Raw genomic sequence first — 23,958 nt, 5'->3', positions numbered from 1 at the left:
ACTTTCCACCCCCCCGCCCCAACCCCACACACATGTATTACCCCCCAGCCCCCTCCCTCCCCTGCCCCCATCTTATATCACTTTCCAGTGAAAAGACATTAAACTAAAGAAATTAAAAAAGGACCTCATGGCCATTGACATTAAAGTGTCAACATGTTAATTAAAGCATCAAAACGTCTCTCTCTCTCTTTCCCTCAAACCCTACAAATTTTTTAAACACGATAAATATCACTAGGACGGTTATGATGATAATGCTTATTTGACTGTTTTCCTTCTTTCAGAATCTATTTGTCAGTGATGAATCGGACTCTAATGATGGCGATGGCGAAGGTGATGATTCAATGACAACAATGATAATGATGATGGTAATTATCTTTGTCTGCTATGCGGGAGGTAATGTAAACCCATGAGGACGTAATTTTTTTGACGTTGGTATGTGTCAGTGTGACTCATATGATGGTAGTGATGACGATGATTCACAAACGACAAGAAATATATTCTATGATCATAACCTTTTCTGTTATGCCTGGGAACTATTGTGGATTATTTAATTTTAGAAGCAGTGTATGACTGTCTGTCTGTCTCCCTTAATGGCGATGATGGATAACATGATAACAATGATGATGGTGATAATGTTTGTCATGCAGGGGTGTACTGTCAATCCAAGGGGATGTACATCTGTGGATTCGGGGACACCAGATGTCGGTCACAGACAGAGATATGTAACGGGAAAAAGGACTGTGGCAATGGCAAGGACGAAAAGATCTGCTGTGGGTAGTCTGTTTCCCACTTTCCTTTCTGTCACAAAAATACTCTCCCCTCCTCCATTTCTAATGAAAGATCCATGTTAAGTCTTTTATGTTATGATTATGAAAAAGATAAAGTTCATTTTAGTTTATGCTGCCCAAGCTTTGACAACCCTTGCCAGAGCTGTCTTTTTCAGCAAAATATTACGGACATACCAGCTCATTCTTACGTGCCCTTACAGTGCCATTTTTAACAAAAACATTATTTTGAACTTTTCAACACACGACTACTACTGCCACCACCACCACGATTACTGCGTCTACTATAGCAACAACAACTACTTCTAGAACGACAACCATCGTCGTTTGGTACACTGCTTCTGCTACTGGTGGAACAGGTTGTGGGCGCACAGGTGGCGTTCGTTGGTGCTGGCAATGGTGGTGGATGATTTTTTTTTTTTAAATCTTATCTAATGTTATTGTATATCGGATATGTATGTATATCTATCTATCTATCTATCTATCTATATATATATATATATATATATAACACGTGGTCGAGATAGTTATTTTGTCTTGATTACCTCAGATGTGAAGGAATTATGTGTTGTTTTAAAACGCTGTTTCAAGCATCATCTGCATTGAATTATATTGGTTCCAATTTCTGTTCAACCTTCTGCTAAAGCCATTGACCAATCATATCACTTGTCATCGTTTTCGATGCACTGATGACAGTGATGATAATGATAGTTATGACGATGATAAAGTGTGCCTTCAACACACGTGGTAATGTAAACCTATGAAGATGTACACCTGTGATGTCGGCAGGTGTCAGTGTTATTCTGATGATGAAGGTGTTGATTCGTCGAAGGTAACAATGATATTGAATGATGATAACCTTTTGTTTGTAACAAAGGGAACTACTGTGAATCACGTGAATCTAAGAGGAGATAAATTTGGTGATGAATGATGAAACGTTGTAGACACTGATGACAACCATGGTAATGACGACGATAGTGTTTGTCATGCAGGGCTGCGCTGTAGAGCCAGGGGGATGTACACCTGTAGAAATGACACCAGATGTCGGCCAGCCGCAGAGTTATGTGACGGGAAAATGGACTGTGCTGATGGCTCTGATGAAATGGACTGCGGTGAGTAGTCTGTCTGTTCAGTCTGTCTGTCTCTTCTTCAATCACACACTCACTTCACATATTTGATGTCATGAAATTTCTTCTTCTTCGTTCGTGGTCTGCAACTTCCACGTTCACTCGTATGTACACGAGTGAGCTTTTTACGTGTATGACCGTTTTTACCCCGCCATGTAGACAGCCATACTCCGTTTTCGTGGGTGTGCATGCTGAGATTTGTTATCACATGGATCACAGGATATTTAACGTGTGTATTTGATCTTCCGCTTGCGTATAAACACGAAGGGGGTTCAGGCACTAGCAGGTCTGCACATAGTTGACCTGGGAGATCGGAAACATCTCCACCCTTTACCAACCAGGCGCCGTTGCCGAGATTCGAACCCGGGACCCTCACATTGAAAGTCCAACGCTTTGACCACTTGACTACTGCGCCCGTCGTCATGGAATATATCACGTCGAAACAGAAAGAATCACCAAGTATATTAGGAACATACGATCATAACATACTGATCTGCAAATTCATGGGTGTGTGTGTGTGTGTTAAACGTTCTCATGTTTCACGTTTATCCATAATTGCGATATTAGACGAAAATCCACAACTTTCCCTATCCACCATGCCTAATATCATTACTGCTTTCCCTATACACATGTGTATGTGTGTATGCGCGTGAAATTATATATATATATATGTATACAGAGCGAGAGAGAGAGAGAACGAACGATTGAACTTTTTATTTTAAAAGGATAATGATATAAGCAATGGAAATCCACCCAGCCCTGTGGGATAAAAAAAAATTACATGGAATAAGAAGGAATTGAAACATTAATAAAGAATTATGTACAAGAAGCTTTTATGTCTAGATTTTGAAAAAGCGTTCGACTCTGTTGACTGGTCTTTTATGTTTAGCGTCGTGCGTGCTTTTGGTTTTGGACTAGATATATGTCAGTGGGTATATACATTTTATAATAACATAAAATCATCAGTTTATCCATGGTGTTATGTCTAGATGGTTTCAGGTAAAAAGAAGATGTAGGCAAGGAGATCCAATCTCCCCATATTTGTTTTTATTGTGTGTAAATATTCTGGGAATTATGATACACCAAGATAATAGAATCAAGGGTATAGTAATAAATGAAACAGAGTACAAAATTTCAGTTTGCTGATGATATAGAATCATTTCTAGATAATGATAAGATTTCATTTGAAGAAGCATCAAAGACTCTTAATTTTTTTGGCAAGAAAACTGGGCTATTTTTAAACACAGGGAAAACAGTTGCAGTATGGATGGTTAGTAAACGAAATTCAAAGGAAAGCTTTATGCCACATTTGCAGATAACTGGAATCCTTTGAGATTTAAGATTCTTGGTATTTGGTTTACAAATGACTTAATTAATAGTGTAGAATTAAACCTGCAAGAGAAATTTCATGAAATCAAAACATTATATAAAATATGGCTTAAGAGACTGATAATTCCTCTAGGAAGAGTACAGTTTTAAAATCTTTAATCCTATCAAAATTCACACACCTCTAGATTTTGTTGCCTAACCCACCTGACAAAATGATAGAAATGATACAAAGTACCGTATTTGAATTTGTATGGAACAGAAAGAAAGAATAAACAGAAAAACAGCAGTTAGATACATTAACTTGGGAGGGCTTGGAATCCCTGAGATCAAGACATTTATAGCCGAACTAAAACTCAGTTGGTCACCAAAACTGAACTCTACTAACTGCTAATTGAAAACAATTATTTCAGCTGAGTTTGCAGAGGTTGCACATTTACATTTATTAGGACCTTCTTTAAGGATAAAAAGAAAACAAGCTTAACGATTTTTGGCATGATGTACTAGATGCATACAGATAGTTAGGGGGGAAAGTACGCCCTCAGTCGACAAAAGAATTACTTGCTGAACCTATTTTCTGTAATGAAATCATAGAGATAGGACATAGGACTATATACCATAAACAGTGGGCTAACAGAAATACTTACCTTATGAAAGATTTGATAAATCAAGATGGCACATTTATGTCACATGAACAATTCAAGCTCTTCTACAATGTCAGTACTGATTTCATAACATACACTTGTTGTGTAAGAGCAATGCGTAAATATGCTAATAAGATAGGTTTGCATATTGATAGTACTCAGTCAGCAGATATTCCAAAACTGCTTCATATAATACAATCGACTCCGAAAGGTGCAAAACCATATTATGATTTACTTCTAGATGAGGCTGACCCAAAATGTTGTAGGAAATGGAATACAAAACTGAACGTGGAGCTTGAATGGAATATAATATTTAACAAGATTAAGAAAATTCAGGAAACGAAATTAGAATGGTTTCAAATCAGATTAATAAACAGAATCTTATCTACAAATGTTATGCTTTTAAACATGGGTGTGGCAAATGACCCCAGGTGTATGTTCTGCAAAGAAACACAGGATAGCATACAACATATGTTCTAGGTCTGCACCCATGCTAAACGCTTTTGGGAAAACACCAAAACAACTTTAGATGATTGCTTTGGTGGTGATTCAGATTTATCATTCAGCATGTGTTTGATTTTATGTGGTTATGACAAGCATGTTAAATCCAGCAGAATGCTTGACTATATTTTACTCCTTGCAAAATTTTTTTCTGTTCAAGTGTAAGTTAAACTAAGTGCTCCCAAATGGGTACAGTTTTATGAATTATCTTAAATCTAAGTATGAAATAGAAAAATATTTTGCTATAGAGAATATGACATGTGATAGGTTTCTGGCGGACTGATTCAATTACCAACGCCTTATTACAACCTAAAAGAAATCTACAACATAAGTGAAAAATGCCAGGCAGTTTATCTGTATCTTTTCCATTCACAATGATGTAATGAAATGTTATTTCTGCAATGCTGTTACCTGCATTTACGATTACCAGTACTGATTGATTATTATTATCAATATCATTAATAGTTGTAATATTCTTTTAGTTTTATGCTGGTTTGCCTCTGATTAGACAGAGGTGCCAGATTTTCCTTGGTATTTCATTATTCCTTGTCTTACAGGTCTCACAATTTGATCTATGAATGAAATGGACTCAAAAGATATATATATATATATATATATATATATATATATATTGAGAGAGAGAGAGAGAGAGAGAGAGAGAGAGAGAGAGAGAGAGAGAGAGAGAGAAATGAAGACATTTGGACACTAAACACCAAAATACCGAGGATAAATACTAACTACAAACGACAAAACAGAATCACACACAAATACACGCATGGACTCACATAAAGCATTCGTTATGTAAATTACAGAAGTCGTGAATGGGGTGAAAGTGTGGGAGACCTGATCGTCCAATAAGCATGTGCTAACATGAGAAGAAAAAAATCACAATCATAGAGAGAGAGAGAGAGAGAGAGAGAGAGAGAGAGAGAAATGTCCACTAAGATAACAACGTGTCGTGATGCACGTGATAATAACATTGGCAATGTGGCAAACCAGTGGACCAGGCCCAGTCGTGGTTGACTTGTATCAATGCTGACATCCGATACGATGGCAAGGACTGTCCTGAAGGCGTGGATGAATGGGACTGTTTAAGTTGCCTCAATGTCTGTTTTTCTGCTCCCTTTTTTCTCTGTGTGTAAATCTATCTCCCTCCCTCCCTCCCCCCCGCCCCTCTCTCTCTCTCTCTCTAGAATGTATTGTCGCTACGTGATCACCATATTGTGTACTTTTGACCTCTTTCTAGGGGCCGGAGGCCTGGAGATTAAAGTTTTTGTTCTTGTTCTTGTGTCAAAGGTTAGGGTTAACTTGAATGAACTGGGGTTTGGTTGTGTTTGGCTGCAGCAGGGGGCAGGAGACATAATTGAATTTATTCGCATATTCCAAACTGATGGATTATGGATGGGTTGTATAATAGCATTTCAGTTTTATATGCATTCTAGGTCAACTTACCTATCAATTAAAATGGATAGGCATTAAAGATACTTCACAACAAGTTCAGATTAGGAATTTCGGACATCTTACTACACCATCTTCGTTATCGGAAGCTCAGTACCTGTGATCTTATTTGTCCCTTATGTTTTGAAGAAACTGGATTTCATTTTGTGTTATGTTGTCCTGCTTTGAAAGACCTTAGACACCAGTTAATTCCACAAATATATCGCACACGCCCAACTTTACCTAGGTTTGTTTCGCCGATGTTCTTGACAAAGGAAGCGAGTGTAAAACAGTTTGCTGTTTACATGTATAAAGCATTTAAATCACGCAATGCATAATGTCGTTAATTATTATTTGTTGCGTATTTTCACTTTGTCGTTGATCACTTACTGACATGCATTGTTATTAGTATGGCTTTATTGTTGTGGGTTTTTTGTTCACTGTACTCTCTTCATGAGGGGCCATGGCCTTATTGAATAAATCATCCATTTCCGTATTCAACTCCTCTCAGTATGTACACACTGCACTGACCAACAGTAAATAAATGACTTACTAACATAAACGATAAAAGAGCGTTATTGTAGATCTTGTCAAAGCATTTGATGAATTTAGTGTTATATCAGTTAAATACGGTGTACCCCCGGGCTCTGTCCTGGGCTCAGTAATGTTTTTACCATACATACATGCTTTGCCTCTATTTTTTGACCACACACTCTGATATACTTACAGATGACACGGCCATAGTAAATGTGTCTTTAAAAAAATACATATAATTCAGTTGGTTGAATGGTCAGAGGTATAACCACGTGAGTCTACATTCACACGAAGTTTCAGTTTCAGTTTCTCAAGGAGGCGTCACCGCGTTCGGACAAATCAATATGCGCTACATCACATCACCCAACTTGCTTTGTCAAGCCTTGAGTGCATGCTTGTGTACCCATAAGAATGAATTTCTTCTACCAGATAACATTCTCGTCGCCATTGGTTCTTTTGCAGTGCATCAAGTGCGTGCTGAACATGGGACCTAGGTTTAACGTCTCATCCGAATAACTACACGCTAACTTTTGATTTTCCAGTCAAACTTGGGAGGAAGGGCAAGAGCAGGTTTCAAACCTAGACCCTCACGGACTCTCTACTGGCAGATGGGCATCTTAACCATTCTGCCACCTTCACTTGAAACAAGATATATAATAACCACCAAACAAATTCATCAGAACATCTGTGATACCTGTTCATCAAAGGTTAAACCGGCGAAAAGTTGAGAACTATAAAGTATTGGGAGTATTGACTGTCATGACATCAAGTTTTGGTTGATGTCATGATGGTGATGCTTGTGAAAGGAAGATTTATTGTATGAATTGGCCATGTTACTGTACTATGGTCTGAACACGAATTGTGGCGAAAGGTTAATTATGCACGTGCTTTTGGGCGTCCACGAATTGATGTATTCTGAAGTGCACCAAAATAATTCCACTTTGGGCACACGGTGATGTAGGTCACAGATGTGACCTGGTTGATAGACGGACCTTAGGGTCTTAATGTCACGGGACACTTCTGTCGAGCTTTAGGAAAGGTGATGCTGATGTAGTGGATTCTCAGAGCCAAATTATTCGGCCTGTCGAGTTGTGAGCACTTTTAAGCCTTGAAAAGGCCAAATGTAAGAAAACAGGACAGCTGCAGCAACGTGAAAAAAGACAGACCAGGAAATCCCATGATAGCAGCTCTCAGGAGGATGTCCCCTTCATCCACTGCGTCAACTGTCACCACATTCCATGCATGGATCAACCTATCGGCCATCTGTGCACCCATAGACTGTCTCAGGTTACTGGGGCTGATCTACGTTCTCTAGAAGACATCTATTATAAGCGGCTACTCAAAAAAGCAAAATCAATCAGCCAGGACGAATCACATCCAGCTTTTGGGATTTTCGAGATGCTCCCCTCGCGTCATCGGTACAGAAGTATGACGAAAACCCATCGCTTCGCCAATAGCGTTTTCCCCACAGTAGTCAATGCCCTTGCTCTCGAACAAATCCAGTATGATTAAAGATGATTATGCAATCTACAACCATTTACCTGATGATTTAGTTATCAGCCCCATCCACTTGTAATATGCGGTTTATGCTCAAACATGTGTGTGTGTGTGTGTGTGTGTTAGAGAAAGAGAGAGAGAGAGAGAGAGAGAGAGAATGTAAGTGTGCACAAGTCTCACTCCCTACTAATCACCTGATATCAAGTGGTGACAAGCAACGTTCCCTACTGATTACCGCTACACACGTTCTAACATTCAAAAATGTCCACACCTCACACAGCTGGGAATGGACAATGCTGAATGGGTCTCCTGTCTTGCCTTATTAGCATAGCAAAACATCAGACCACTGGTGTTGGCCAATCTTTGCTTGTCACTGAGGTTTCAAGCTATTTTCAGTCCAACCTGGATGGAGTGATTGCACGTGTGACAGTGGCCTCTCAGGCTCAAACACATTATTCTCGAAAGAGACAAGAAATTCGTGCTTTCAGCTTTACAAGATCAAAGGGATGACTTTGACTTGGAAGGGGATGGAAAAAGGAGAACTATTTTAGTCCATCAGAAGGAGGGCAATGTGTATTGGACAGTGAAACTGGTGTGAGTGACCGGGGAAGGGGGAGGGGCAGTAGATGTGGCGAGTGACTGGCAGTTGGAATGGAGAGGGTGATTGGTGGTGAATACACTAATGAACCACTGACTGCTGATACAGAGGAAGGGTTTGTTTGATTGATGTTTCTTTTCCAACACTTCCACTATACATGGGGCAAGACACACTCAGACAAAAGTTACAAGGCATGACAGACCACGCCCCCCCCCCCCCCCCCCCCCCCCAAGTTGAAGTTGGTTCACTCGCAGTTTGCAGAGGCTCCCATTCATTCATCATGTACACTCTAATGGGATTCTAAGAGTGAATTTTGTGGAAAACAATACTTTTTTCATGAACAGTGCAGACTTCACCTATACACATTTTATACCACCCTCACATTTTACGTCATGGAAAACTATCATTTTTTTTTTACTTCCTGCTGTAAAGAAAGCATTTGAAAAGTTAGAGTCACGAAACTGTGTGCTGTCTTTATTCGATACAATTGTATCTCCAAATTTCATGAAACGGTGTTTTCTCAGTATTTTTTTAACTATTAAAAAAAAAACAACAACCTATACAAATGCCAGTACACGGAGGAACGCACGCTAACAAAGCGCCCAGTAGGGAGTGAGTTTCAATTAAATTGATATACACATGTATATATATCCAACATTCTACTGTATCTGTGTTTGTGTACGATTTTCGATTTTTATGTTTGTACCTTTTTATGTACTATCCCCCCATCCCCCCCCCCCCCCCCAATATTCCTTGTGACCCCGGTACATTTGGTAATATAGACATATTTTATTCTTCTATTCTATTCTAAATTGTCTTCTGCACCATATTATTGCATCAGAAAGCACGATGTAGAAATGGGGAGTGTTGATCTATTTTGTTCCTTTCAAACTGTGAGACTCACGAAGTCCAAATCTGAGCTTCTACCCGCAAGATATGTTTATTTATCTACTACTCAGCATAGACAACAGAATAAAGGCAAAAACAGTTCTCATACATAATTTAAATAATACATGAAATATAGTCAATCTAATAAAATAAAATAAAAACGGGGGAGTGTATTTCAAGTCAAAATCAGGTTTACTAGGCCCAAGAAGTGAAGGTTTAAACCGTTAACACAGGAAGTCTTGTTGTTAAGATAGGATTCACAAGTGCCTTTTCACTTCCTTTCTTCATCAGAGAGGATGTAACACCAGGCCCACCACAGCCAGGACTGACGTGATGACAGTGGAGACGGAGATCAGCTCGCCCCTGGACTTCCTTCATCATTCATCCAGCACACTGGTCTGTGCAGGATTATAGAAGAGCTTATGCTTTCCCTTTTATCATTTTGTTTTTGTTCAGTATAATCACACTGAACGTTCCATCGTGTGGGTGTTGAATATCAACAACAAAAGAATGAAAACACAAACTAACAAACAGAACAAAGTGACTTATGGAAACAAAAAAACACGCGCACACAGCTATAATTGTGTCAAAAATAGGTGAAGACATTGCACACACACACACACACACACACACACACACACACACACACACATTCAGTTACAAGTCCAGCTCAAATAAAAATAGTGAAATATACGCAAAAAAAGAAGTATCTGTTAACGACAACAATTTGTAAAGAACAATAATAATAATCATCATCATTATAACCAAAATGACAAATTGCAGATGACAGCACTGTAAAAATGACATTTCGATCATGACGAAGGGAAAATATACTATACAGATCTGTTAAAACTCATATCTTTTTACTTTTTTTTAAGTCGTTACGAGGCGTTCTTGATAAAACTAGTCAATTATAAACCTATCAAATGTCATGTTCCTTATAGAAATATATTTCCATTTCATACTTAGACAAGAGGGTTATGCAGCGAAATCCACAGGTGTATACGCTTGATAGGATTAATGATTATAAGACAGCTGTTTTCCCAGAGGAGTTATCTTTCTCTTTAGCCATATTTTACAAAGCGTTACAACTTCAAGAAATTTCTCTTTGCGGTTAAAACAGTCGATTAAGTTATTTGTGAACCAGACACCAAGAATCTTAAGCCTTAAAGGATTCCAGAGGCAAGACAAGGCATAAATCTTTCCTTGAAATTTCGTTTACTACGTAATCACACTGTATTTGTCTTCTGGAAATAGCAAACAATGAGGCCAGGATATGAAATGATTAACAAACAGTAAAGAGTGGTAACTCTCTCCATTCACACGGTAAACAACTTCAAGTCAATGCTGCTTACGCTACCGATTCAGCTTAGCACACAGCTGGGGGGGATAGTACATAAAAAGGTACAAACATAAAAATCGAAAATCGTTCATCAAAAAAGGAAGCGCCGGGCATGTCCTTATTCCGATCATTTGACATGTGCACACAGCAGCAAAGACAAAGAATTTTATTTACTACGCATCCACACTCTATTTGTCTTCCCTGTGTTTACAAACAGCCTAGATTTCTTGACAAAGTTATGTATGGCATTCAAAGCTTCTATAAATGAATTCCTGTCCTTATCTAAAATATACTTCAGTATCATCAGAAAACTGTGAAATGTTATGCTCTGTTTCATTCACTTCTATTGGGAATGCTGAAGAAGAAGAAGAAGAAGAAGAAGAAGAAGAAGAAGAATTATGTTCCTTTAATACTGTTTGGCACATCATAGTTCCCAGAATTTCTACACACATTTGAAACATATGGGTGAATTGGATCTCATTGCCTGAATGTCTTTCTCTCTGAAACCATTTAGACAAAAACAATTACAGAAACTGCTGATTATATATTTTGAAAGATATGCACATACCGACATATGCCTGGCACGAAACCAAACACACGCATGACATTAAACATAACGGAGCAGTCAACAGAATCAGACGCGTTTTCAAAGTCTAAAATAAAAGCATTCGTAGCAGACGTAGCAGAGTATATTCGTCAAAACAGATAATTGCATAAAGTATCAAACGATTGTTGTCACCAATTAGATCATAAAAAAGACAGTGAAATATGTCTAGTCTTCATTAATTATGGAAGGAGCACGTTTGTTATTCGGTGAGCATGCATGATGAACCGATTTTATATACAACATTCAAAAGTAATACTGGTCGTCATTTTCCCCCATCTCGTTCCTTGTCAGCTTTGGCAAGCAAATTATGATGCCTTCTTTTTGGGGGTGTAGACAGTTTTTGCATACTAAAAGAACCTTCTTTCTATCAAATTTCCAAGTAAGGATCTCATTGTGAAGTTTTCAAGCTGACCCCAAACCACATCGAAGTATTCAACAGTAAACCCATATGTGCCTGGACTCATTGTTTTGTTGTTTTTTCTTTATCTTTTTGTGTTTTCCAAAGCCATGCCCTCTTCCACAAAAGAGATTTCGCATTCTAATTAATCACTTTCTTCATGGGTCAACTATGGCAAATCATTGATTAACTAATTCTGATATTTCATAATGTTCTAATTCCCTGTTCCCACCCACCCCTACACACACACACACACACACACACAGATATATATATATATATATATATATATATATATATATATATATATATATATATACACTTTCATTTATTTCTGTTACTCAGAGTTACTTTTTGCACATGCGCTTAATGATATTTTTTTTTTTTTTGTTTTTTGAGTCCACAATATTTTCCCCTCCGCCACCCATCGTGCCCACGCTCGAAACAAAACCCCTTCAATTTTCCGTGCTATGACAGAAATTATGCAGTCTTTATCGTCAATTAATTTCATGTATTTATTTTGTCAAAATATTTTTACCTTCTAGTTTCTCGATGTTTTATACTAACTGGTTTTAGCTTTGTAATTCTTTTTATTTCTTTAAGATCTGTGAGGGATGACATATTTCTATCTTTGTAGACGTAACCGTTCTTTAGCTCTCATTGCCTGGTCGTTTTGTTTTGTTTTTTTGTTCTTCTCTCGCTCTCTGATTTCTGGTATGTGTAATGATGTATTATCTTGCATAAAATTTTCGTTGCAAATGATTCTACAATTTTGTTGTTTGTGCTTGAATGCGAGCGGGCGTGTTGGTATCTATGCATTTAACAGAAATGTGGACGGTGCATCAGTAATGTGTAACTAAAAACTTATCATGCTTACCACCATCATCTACCACCTCTCTCTGTCTCTCTCTGTCTCTGACTGTGTGTGTGTGTGTGTGTGTGTGTGTGTGTGTGTGTGTGATAGAGATAGATAGATAGATAGAGAGAGAGAGAGAGAGAGAGAGAGAGAGAGAACGAACAAACGAACTATTTATTCAATACAAGGCCATCGCACCATTTGAAGGGGTTAAACAAAATTAAGAAGATTTTCTACCTTATATAGTGTTATGAATATTGTTCACATACAAACAACATACGGACACAAAAGTACTGCGTGAACAAGTAAATATTCAGACTCCAAGAGAAAAACAACAAAAAAAAAAACAAAAACAACAAAAAAAACCCCAATCGTTATTGCCTTACTCTCTGATATCGAACAATTCTGTTGCATTCTCACGCCTCCTCAAAGCTTTGTATATATAGAGAGAGCTAATTTCATCAGTATATTTTCATTTTAAATCGTGAAGATAAGGGCAATATAATACAAAGTGGATATCATCTTCAGTTTCTTCTTTACACAATGGACATATTTTATCTTTCTCGTAACTGTATCGGGAACTATGTACAGCAATTTCCGACATCCCCAATCTAAATTTTGTCAATGCATACCTCACATGTCTATTCATATTCAACAAGATATAAGGTTCGACGGTAGGAAGTGTCTTGAATTTTCTATAAAAGCTAAACCTATCACTTGAATGTATGTGTTCTTCCCACTGTTGTCATCTGACATCAACGAGTCTTTGCCTGAATGTCCTAATAAACGTTTGCCTGCATCCTACCCCCTGATATTCCCAAACATACGAGAACCCATTATTACATAGAACGTTTCGGACTTTTGTTACCCAGTTGGTTTTTCCTTTTTCGTCCAGAAACAACAACGATTTATAAGCTTTTGACGGTAATCTATTTTCATCCATTTGTACTACTCTGAACCATTATCTTATACTTCGAACAACAGCATTGATACTTATAGGAAACCTTCCAAGTTCTCCATACACTAAATCGTTTGGAGTTTTCATGCTGACGCCAGGGTGTCTTTTTAATGCAAATATATGAACTTTCTCAACCACTGATGAACTAGATTCAAGACCCCATAATTCAGCTCTGTAGAGAGCCACTGGCTGTACCTGAGTATCAAACAATTTTATATATAAGTTCAGAGAAGTATTGTTAAGTTTATACAACTTACTTAATATGGACAGAAGACATCTTTTAGCCCTGCATGCCAGATCTTCACAAGAAAATTTAAAACTTGGTTTCGTTGAAAAATATATACCAAGGAGAGAGACAAAGACAGAGAGAGAGAGAGAGAGAGAGAGAGAGAGAGCTGATCTGGGACATAGTGCCAGTGGGTAAACCATTAAGTGTTCAGTGTTCTATGTAGCCATTTCAAAAAACACACGGACAAACCATTTGCAAGTACATGTACGCCATGTCACACTTCAGTTGTTGTAGTTGTTGTTGTTGTTTCAATATTTCATTTTTGCCGTTAGAGTTGCTCTCAGCAGGTAAAGCGCATCATCATGATAATCGACCTTTCCTTCTGTCTGTATGTACATGTTCGTTTATCTATCGAACAGCCAGCGTCAACTCTTATTTCTGTGGGTTCTTTTATACGTGGAAATTACATGCAGCACAGGGTTGGACGCTTAATCATTAAAAAAACAAAAAAGAAACCAACAAAACAACAACAACAACAAAACAGTCAGCAGACAGATCCAACGCCACAGGTGAGGAAGGGGTGTGGAGTTTGGAGGGGGAAGACGTCAAGGTCCTGTCACTGCCCTCTGTGCATCCCACATCAATCCATCAACACCTGTCCCCTCAAATCACCTCTGGAGATCAGTCCAATTCAACTCAACACAATATATTCCTGAAAAGACAACAGTCATTGTGCGTACACTTCATGTTTAACTTTGACATAGTTAAGTACGATGACAAGTGTGTCTACTTTTCCAGTTAACTGTATTAGCAAAGACACAAGGGACGTCCCTGATGCAATGTATAGCGCCGGCGATTAATAAACAGGGATGGCACACCAAAGAATACCTGACTCAAGATACAAACATAAAAGAGACATGGACGACAAGATGTCAGCCCTCAACTTCGAAAGTTAGCAGTACAAAATAAATCCAAAAGACGGGTACCCAAAAGTTTGTTTTTTTTTCTTTTTCTTTTTTTTTCTTTTTTTTTTCATTTCTTTTTGGACTAGGGAGATGCAGGTAGGGGCTTGGTGTAGGGGGTGAAAATGGTGGGAGAAGGAGGGCGTCGTAGGCGAGTGCGGGGAATTCCGGAAAGGTAGACGTAGAGAAGAGGTGACAGAAAGAACGTAACAAATAATTGGTATTTTCGAGGGCAATCATATTGACGACACAACAGACAGGCAAAGAGCAAGGCAATCTTTACTCAGGGAAGACTATCCCTGTTTCGTAATTAACACGATGTGTCAAAGAGCAGTTGTTCCCCTTAGCTCAGAACAAAAACCATTGGCATTTATCAAGGTGAAGCCGACGAACTGAGACACTGCGAAAGTCTGCCCACTCCAGTATGATGCAGTTCCCGGATTTGTGGTGGATCTGTTTACCTGTACAATTGCCTATAGAGAAGCTTTTTGGTTTCTTTTGTTTTTTTCTTGCTCTCATTTTTCCTCTTTTTCGTTTCTTTTATCTTTTTTCACCTATTTTCTTCCACCTTTATTCTTTTCATAAATCCATTTTTCGCTTTACACTATACTATCGCCACCCTCCTTTTCAGCTCCAGTCACTCAGTGCCGCCTTCCTTCACTTCCTAACACCAACAGTTCGTGATTATCAAGTGGTCAATAACGGAAGGACCCGAAAGAAGGTTTAGAAGGAAAGGAGAATGGCACAGGAGACAGAAAGGGAAAATAAAGGAGCGGGGAACGAACGAAGAAAAAGGAAGGGCAGAAGGAAAGGAGAGGGAAAGGAGGAAAAGCATAATGGAATTCTCAGAAGAGGGAATAAAAAAAAAGGATTTCCTCAATGGAGAAGGATTCCTCAATTCCGCAATAAGTACTTGATGGTGGCCAACAGAACATCCGGAGACACTGTGCCATTCCCTGTGTGTGTGTGTGTGTGTGTGTGTGTGTGTGTGTGTGTGTGTGTGTGCGTGCGTGCGTGCGTGTGTGTGTGTGTGTGTGTGTGTGTGTGTGTGTGTGTGTGTGTGTGCACGCGCGTGCGCTCTTGTGTGTATCTGAAGTTCAGAACGCGGGAACGCATGTGTGTGTGCATATGCGCGTGCGTGCGTGCGTGTGCGTGTTTTTTTTGTTTTTTGTTGTTGTTGTTGTTGTTGTTTTTGTTGTTTTGTGTGTGTGTGTGTGTGTGTGTGTGTGTGTGTGTGTGTGTGTGTGTGTGTGAGGAGGGACTGAGGAAGGAGGGGCGTGGTGATTCCTCCCTGACCCATCGAAAGCCATCAATGCAAATCCGCGCCACAAACTGCCGAACTGATTGTTGCTCGACTGTCCCCGTTATCACGATCGTCAGTCATTGCCATTAGACTGTCCCCGTTATCACGATCGTCAGTCATTGCCATTAGACTGTCCCCGTTATCACGATCGTCAGTCATTGTCATTAGACTGTCCCCGTTATCACGATCGTCAGTCATTGCCATTAGACTGTCCCCGTTATCTCGATCGTCAGTCATTGCCATTAGACTGTCCCCGTTATCACGATCGTCAGTCATTGCCATTAGACTGTCCTCGTTATCACGATCGTCAGTCATTGTCATTAGACTGTCCCCGTTATCTCGATCGTCAGTCATTGTCATTAGACTGTCCCCGTTATCTCGATCGTCAGTCATTGTCATTAGACTGTCCCCGTTATCTCGATCGTCAGTCATTGTCATTAGACTGTCCCCGTTATCACGATCGTCAGTCATTGCCATCATTATTCCTATGGTCGCGTTTATCACCGTCAAGCGCTAAAGTCGTGTGAAGACTGGTGTCATCAGCTGCTCATCATCATCATCATCATCATCATAATCAGTCTGGACAATCACCGGGACTTTATTCCTCCATGATCACTGGCCCAGGCCCGAGAGAAATCAGCACATGACGGGGAAAATTGGTAACCAGTTAAGAGAACGCAGAAGATGAGTGATAGTGTCAGTCTTTTTGGTTCTAAAGATTAACCTTGCTGCTGCGTTTTGAACTTTCTGGAGTTTATGTATTAAGTATTGAGGACAACTGAAAAGGAGTGAGTTACAATTATCAAGTCTGGACAAGACATGAGAGCACACCAGAGTTTGTGTTGCTTGAGTGGTAAGGAGATGTTGGATGGAACTGATCTTTCGAATGTTGAAAGTATGCAGCCTTGCAGACGTTGTTTATGTGTTTCTTCATTGAAAGGTTTGAATCCGTCTGAATGTCTAGTTTTGAGAGAGGAAGGTATAGACAGTCTGCTTAACGAGATAATGATAGCTTCAGTTTTACAATCATTTAGTTGCAGTTTGTTTCAAGCTGATTCATCCATGCCTTAAAGTCAGCAATACACTGTTGAAGTGCCCCAGTGGAATAGTCAAGATCCGCAAATGTCGTTTCTTTGTAGAGCTGGATATCGTCAGTAAAAGCATGATGATTTACAGAATGGTTTTCGACAACATCGAAAAGTGGTTGAGTGTAAAGAATAAACAGCACTGGTCCCAGTACAGATCCTTGCGGAACGCTATATAAATTTAATGATGGGAAAGATTGATGACCATTTACCGTGACTGTTTCCGTTCTGTTTCTAAGGTAGGATTGGAACCATGACAGTGCGAAGACAGAGACGCCAAAGGAGTATCTAACTCTATTTAGCAAGATAGCATGGTCAGTGGTATCAAAAGCGACAGAAAGATCAAGCAATCTAAGAACAACAATTTTACTATTGTCGAAATGCACACATTACCCACACACCGATTCCCCCTTCACCATACACCTTCCTTTTATCCACCACCCTCCAGGCCTCTTTTACCTGCTCTCCGGAATTAACCCAGTTTAACTGAACAGACTCCTTCAGACATGTGTCTGTTGTCTCTTTTTGCTATCCACCCTCTGCCCCGGTCTCTATCTCTGCCTCTGTCTGTCTCTGTCTGTTTATCCTTCTGTCTTTCTCTATCTGTCTATCCTGTCAATCAGTCTGTCTGTCTGTATCTGTCTATCCTTCTCTCTGTCTGTCAGTCTGTCTCTATCTATCTGTCTATCCTTCTGTCTGTCTGTCAGTCTGTCTCTATCTGTCTATCCTTCTGTCAGTCTGTCTGTCTGTCTCTATCTATCTGTCTATCCTTCTGTCAGTCTGTCTGTCTGTCTGTATCTGTCTATCCTTCTGTCTGTCAGTCAGTCTGTCTGTCTCTATCTGTCTATCCTTCTGTCAGTCTGTCTCTATCTGTCTATCCCTCAGTCTGTCTTTCTTTCTGTCTGTCTGTATCTATCTATCTATCTATCTATGCATCACTATCTCTTTTTTCTCTTTCTGAACCTGAATAGTTAAACTATGAGTGAGGGAGGGAGAGAAAGAGAGAGGGGGCCAATCCGCGCTTCAGGTGTGTGTGTGTGTGTGTGTGTGTGTGTGTGTGTGTGTGTGTGTGCGCGTGCGTGCGTGCGCGCGCGCGTCTGTGTGTGTGTGTGTGTGCGTATGTGTGTGTGTGCGTGTGTGAGTTTGTGTCTTTGTGCGTGTGTGTTAGTGTTAGTGTGTGTCTGCGTGCGTATGTGTGTCTGTGTGCGTGTGTGAGTTTGTGTGTGTGTGTGTGTGTGTGTGTGTGTGTGTGTGTGTGTGTGTGTGTGTGTGGCCTTACGTGCGTAGATGCGTGCATGCGTGTGTGTCTGTGATATTATGTGAGTCTCCGCCCCCGTCCCCCTCCGCCTTTCCCTCCAATGACGCTCCTCTTCCACACCATTTTCATCTCTCGCCGCCCTCACCCCTACCTCATCCCCATCTCTCTCTCTCTCCCTCTCACCAGCTCCACCTCTCTCTCCCTCTCACCAGCCCCACCTCTCTCTCTCTCACCAACCCCACCTCTCCCTCTCTCTCTCTCTCACCAACCCCCCCCCCCTCTCTCTCTCTCTCACCAACCCCACCCCTCTCTCTCCCTCTCACCAGCCCCACCCCTCTCTCTCTCTCTCACCAGCCCCACCCCTCTCTCTCTCTCTCTCACCAACCCCACCTCTCTCTCTCTCTCACCAACCCCACCTCTCTCTCTCACCAACCTCACCTCTCTCTCTCTCACCAACCCCACCTCTCTCTCCCTCTCTCACCACACCCGACCTCTCTCTCTCTCTCTCACCAACCCCACCTCTCTCTCCCTCTCTCACCACACCCCACCTCTCTCTCTCTCTCACCACACCCCACCTCTCTCTCCCTCTCACCAACCCCACCCCTCTCTCTCCCTCTCTCACCACACCCCACCTCTCTCTCTCTCACCACACCCCACCTCTCTCTCCCTCTCACCAACCCCACCCCTCTCTCTCCCTCTCTCACCACACCCCACCTCTCTCTCTCTCACCACACCCCACCTCTCTCTCCCTCTCACCAACCCCACCCCTCTCTCTCCCTCTCTCACCACACCCCACCTCTCTCTCTCCCTCTCTCACCAACCCCTCCCTCTCTCTCTCACCAACCCCTCCCTCTCTCTCTCTCTCCCCCTCTCACCAACCCCACCTCTCTCTCTCCCACTCACCAACCCTACCTCTCTCTCTCTCTCTCCCACTCGCCAACCTCACCTCTCTCTCTCTCCCCCTCTCACCAACCCCACCTCTCTCTCTCTCTCTCCCACTCACCAACCTCACCTCTCTCTCCCACTCACCAACCTCATCTCTCTCTCCCACTCACCAACCCCATCTCTCTCTCTCTCTCTCCCCCTCTCACCAACCCCACCTCTCTCTCTCTCTCTCTCCTTCTCACCAACCCCACCTCTCTCTCTCTCTCACCAGCCCCACCCCTCCCTCTCTCGCTCTCACCAACCTCACTCTCTATCTCCCTCCCACACTCTCTCTCTCTCAACCTACCCCCCGCCCCCTCCTCCCTCCGCCCCTCTGTCGCCCTCTCTCTTCCACCAACCCCTCCCCCTATTTCTATTCCCCCTCTCTCTTCCCCCCTGAATGTCCAACTCGGCGTAACAGCCCAGCACCGTTCTCTGCCCCACTCCGCCCTGTACTGCCAAATGTCTTGGCCGCCCGGCCCTGCTGTTTGTCAGCTTTCCGCCATGTTGCGCACGCGCTGAGGCGCGCGATTAGCCGGAAGTAAGGGGGAGCCGAAGATGGCGGAAGAAGGGAGATAAGTGCGACGGTGAAGCGGAAGGGAGTTGAAGGTGGGAAGGGAGGGGGGAGTTAAGAGAAGACACAGCGGTGAACTGTTATCTTGCTCTTTTTTTTTTTTCTGTTTTTGACCCTGTGTGTGTGTGTGTGTGTGTGTGTGTGTGTGTGTGTGTGTGTGTGTGTGTGTGATTGACCCTCTGTGTGTGTGTGTGTGTGTGTGTGTGTGTGTGTGTGTGTGTGTGTGTGTGTGTGATTGACCTTGTGTGTGTGTGTGTGTGTGTGAGTGTGACAAGCATGGCGTCACGTGACGAGAATGGGACGGGATGTGTGTGGAAGGGAGGAAGGTGAAGATAGACGAAAGGGGTGTGGGAGGGGAGCGGGGGGCTGGGGGGGGGGGGGGAGTTGGCTGGCTTTCATCGAATCGAGCCGACAAGAAAACGCAAGGAAACAAAAGTAAAAAGTTACAGAAAGATGGGAAGATCGACTTCTCTCTCTCTCTCGCTCTCTCATTCTCTTGCCATTCTCTTCTTTTATAGCATACATCTTTTTCTTATATAAGTTGCACTTGTTTCTTTTTGGAGTCTTTAGGGTAGACGCCAATAAAGGATGAAAAAAAAAAGATCATATCACAAAACATCAGACATAATGGTAACATACACACCGCATACACACAAGGTTAGTTCAGTGATGGCCCTGTGGCAATGCGCCCGATAAGGAAGCAATTGTCCATGGGTTTGAGTTCCAGAAGAAGGAACTTCCCCCCCCCCCCACTCCCTTCCCTCCACCCAACAAAAAAGAAGTAATACGTTGTTATTGTTTTTTGGTGGTATCGTGTGTTTTTTTCAATAGTAAAGAGAGAAAACATTGCGTTCTGCACTCAGCGCCCGACTAGAAGAACACGTGAACTGTGAGAGACAGAGAGAGAGAGAGAGAGGAAGAGAGAGAGACAGAGAGAGAGAAACAGAGAGAAAGACAGAGACACAGAGAGAGAGGGAGAGAGACAGACACACACAGAGAGAGGTAGAGAGAGAGAGAGAGACAGAAAGAGAGAGAGACAGAGAGACGGAGACAGAGAGAGACAGACAGAGAAAAAGAGAGAGAGACACACACACACACAGAGACACAGAAAGAGAGACAGAGACAGAGAGAGACAGAGACAGACAGACAGAGACAGACAGAGACAGACAGACATAGAGAGAGAGAGAGAGAGAGCACCGTAGCTACAGTAAACAGACAGACAAAACAACATCAACAAAACAAGCACATCAGAAATCAATAAATGAAGAAGAAGAAAAAAAAAAGGACAGTTAAGGTGGTTGGGGGCTGGAGAGGGGGTGGAGGTGAGCACTCGGGGGGGCGGGGGGGGGAGGGGATGGGTGAAGAAGGGGGGGGGGGGAAGCGCGCAGGGGGTGGGAAGGAGGGTGGGGGGCAGGGGGGGGGGGACTCATTCACGAAAGAACGTACGGACGAAAGAAAACCGTGCGCCGCTCCCAGAAATGAACACACATCAACACCAAAAATAACTTCCACTACTATCTTTGATATTTAAACAATAATAACATAACGACAAAACAAGCATATCAGTAAATGCCAGATAGATGTAGACAATAAAGAAGACTGAATGCTAGAAAGAAAAGAAAGAAAGAAAAGAAAGAAAGATATGTTTAAAAAAAAAAAAAAATCTCTCGTGCATGCGCCAGCTCTCCCCAAACCGAATGTACCCTGATATCAAAATAACTTCCACTCGTATCTATAGTGCCAGCAATCGACACAATGACGGCTTCCATCAACCCACTGGAAAACGTGTTTTTGTTGTTGTATGTTTCAGTTGTTTTTTCTTTTTGTTCTGAATTCACTTGATTTCGAAGACCAGTGGGGAAGGTTACCATACATCGAGACGTTTTGGTGCGGGGTGGTTATCGTCTGATGATAGGCAACGAGGTACATACCCACCCCCCTCCCACCCCCCCCTTTTTTTTGGTGGTTGTTGTTGTTGTCAAGCGGGAGTGTACGTTGTCTCCCCTTCAACCTCAGGGGGAATAACTTCCACCTGACTGCAGTTGTTGTTGTTGTTGTTGTTGTTGTGTGTGTGTGTGTGTGTGTGTGTGTGCGCGCGCGCGCGCGTGTATATGTGTGTGTGTGTGCGTACGTGCGAGCGAGTGTGTGTGTGTGTGTGTTACAGCTGTCGTTGGATAACGTTTTTCTTCCAGATTCGTTTGACTAGTCTCTTAAAATGACCTGCAAAATGCTCCATGTGAAAGAGGTTTTGTCTTCACCCCTTTTTTTTTCCTTTTCGGGTTCTGTAGAGAGACACATCGACTTTTCATCACAGAAGAAATAAACATACCTGCACACCACAAATACAGCTCAAAGTTTGCACAGTTACAGCTTTTTATGTCGCTCTAACATCTAAACAAAAACGCCAACGCCCCCCCCCCCCCCCCCCAAAAAAAAAAAAAACCCGTCCCCGAGAAGAACAGATTAGATAGTTTCATAAAATCATTCCGCTGCGTTGGCCTACTTCCGATTTAAAATTCGTGCTGTGAGTCAGAGGGACGGGGGCGGACCAATGCAGTCGTCAGTCTGAGTCTGAGTCGTTTAACTCCGAGTCCTCTCTCTCTCTCTGTGCGTGCGTGCGTGTGAGTATGTGCGTGCGTGCGTGCGTGCGTGCGTGTGTGTGTGTGTGTGTGTGTGTGTGTGTGTGTGTGCGTGCGTGCGTGTTTGTATGTGCGTGCGTGCGCGTGCATGTGTATGTTTGCGTGTGCGTCCGTGGTAAACTATAACAATATCGTTTTATTTGGAAATACTTTGTCAATACCAAATCTGGAATAAACATAGCGATCTTTGCACTCATACCAATCAACAGTTAAATCTTCCGGTTCAGTCCGGATTTCCGGATCTTGAACGTTCAAATTTGTTTCATTTCCTGTGGTTTATTTCGTTTCACATCCGGATCCACAAGTTCTGATTAGGTAGTTTCTGCTTCGTTGCCAGAATGTGTGGTTGAAAGATAGCTTGACAGCCGTTACAAAAGAAAAACACAACTGGCCAGAACACTCAGAATAACGCAAACTACACCATCAACGTGTAAATATAATACGAATAAGTGGGTATACTGATTTAACTAGAATGGACATACTGGGTTTTGTTTTGTTTTTTTTAGTCAGGGGGCACACAGGAGTCCAAGGCTGCCATTTTGCATGTCTTTACCCCCTCATTCTCTTTTACATACAGTGTGTGTGTGTGTGTGTGTGTGTGTGTGTGTGCAAACACTTAATAAAAATCCCAAGATTAATAGCGTTGTTATTCATTCCGTTCTTCAGTGCCTTCAACATGGCTTCGAGGTTGGGTGCAGGCCGGTGAATCATGTATCTGAGCTACGTTTGATCCAAGGCAAGAGTCATTTACCTACTCACGTCAAACGTCCCTGTGTTGTCTCGACACTTCAGAGGATGTGTTTCTGCTCTGCCTTGTCATGCTTCGTTTTATCGCGCCTCTTTGCGTGCCTACGTTCGTCCGTGTACGAGCTCGTGCGTGCGTGTATGTGTGTATGTGTGTGCGGGGGGGTGAGGGGTGAGCAAGTGAGTGAATGTGTGTGTGTGTGCGTGTGTGTGCGAGAAAAAAAATCTCTGTGTGTGTGCGTGCGTGCGTGGATAATTATGTGTGCGTGTTTGAATGTGTGTGCGTATTTGCGCGCGCATGTGTCTATGTATGTGTGTGCATGCGTGTGTGCATATGTGTGTATGTGTGTGTGTGTGTGTGTGTGATTCATGTGTGATTATATATATATATGTGTGTGTGTGTGTGCGTGTGTGTGTGTGTGTGTGTGTGTGTCTGTGTGTCTCTGTGTGTGTCTGTCTTCGCGCGCGCACGCGCGTGTGTGTGTGTGTGTGCGCGTGCGTACATGTGTGCGTGTGCGTGTGTGTGTGTGGTCCCCCCGGTTTTTTATGACACTGGCGGTTCATTCTGCTGGCCTCTTTGAAGACCTGGTTAATTCGTCCCCAGAGTACTGCCCTGCCTTGCCCTGCTGTGTGGGCCACTGGGAGTCATTCCTTCTCTCTCTCTCCCTCTCTGACTGTCTCTCTCTCCCTGTCTCTTTCTCTGTGTCTCCCTCTCTCTCTTCTGTCTCCCTGTCCCTGTCTCT

At 42.1% G+C, this 23,958-nt stretch overlaps 1 protein-coding gene across 1 annotated transcript in view; it reads left to right on the top strand.

Moving 5' to 3' along the window:
* Positions 1-12,273, top strand: part of LOC143288111 (uncharacterized) — a 33,307-nt gene extending 21,034 nt beyond the window's left edge. Inside the window, exons 7-9 of the mRNA XM_076596398.1 lie at positions 648-770; positions 1,778-1,897; positions 9,629-12,273. Coding sequence (XP_076452513.1) covers positions 648-770; positions 1,778-1,897; positions 9,629-9,639 — 254 coding nt within the window. The 3' untranslated portion in view covers positions 9,640-12,273. The remainder of the gene's footprint in view (positions 1-647; positions 771-1,777; positions 1,898-9,628) is intronic.
* The last annotated feature ends 11,685 nt before the right edge of the window (positions 12,274-23,958 follow it).

The sequence above is a fragment of the Babylonia areolata genome, chromosome 12 (genome assembly GCF_041734735.1).
Source record: "Babylonia areolata isolate BAREFJ2019XMU chromosome 12, ASM4173473v1, whole genome shotgun sequence".
Taxonomy (NCBI): Eukaryota; Metazoa; Mollusca; class Gastropoda; order Neogastropoda; family Buccinidae; genus Babylonia; species Babylonia areolata.
This window is presented reverse-complemented; position numbering and strand designations above follow the sequence as displayed.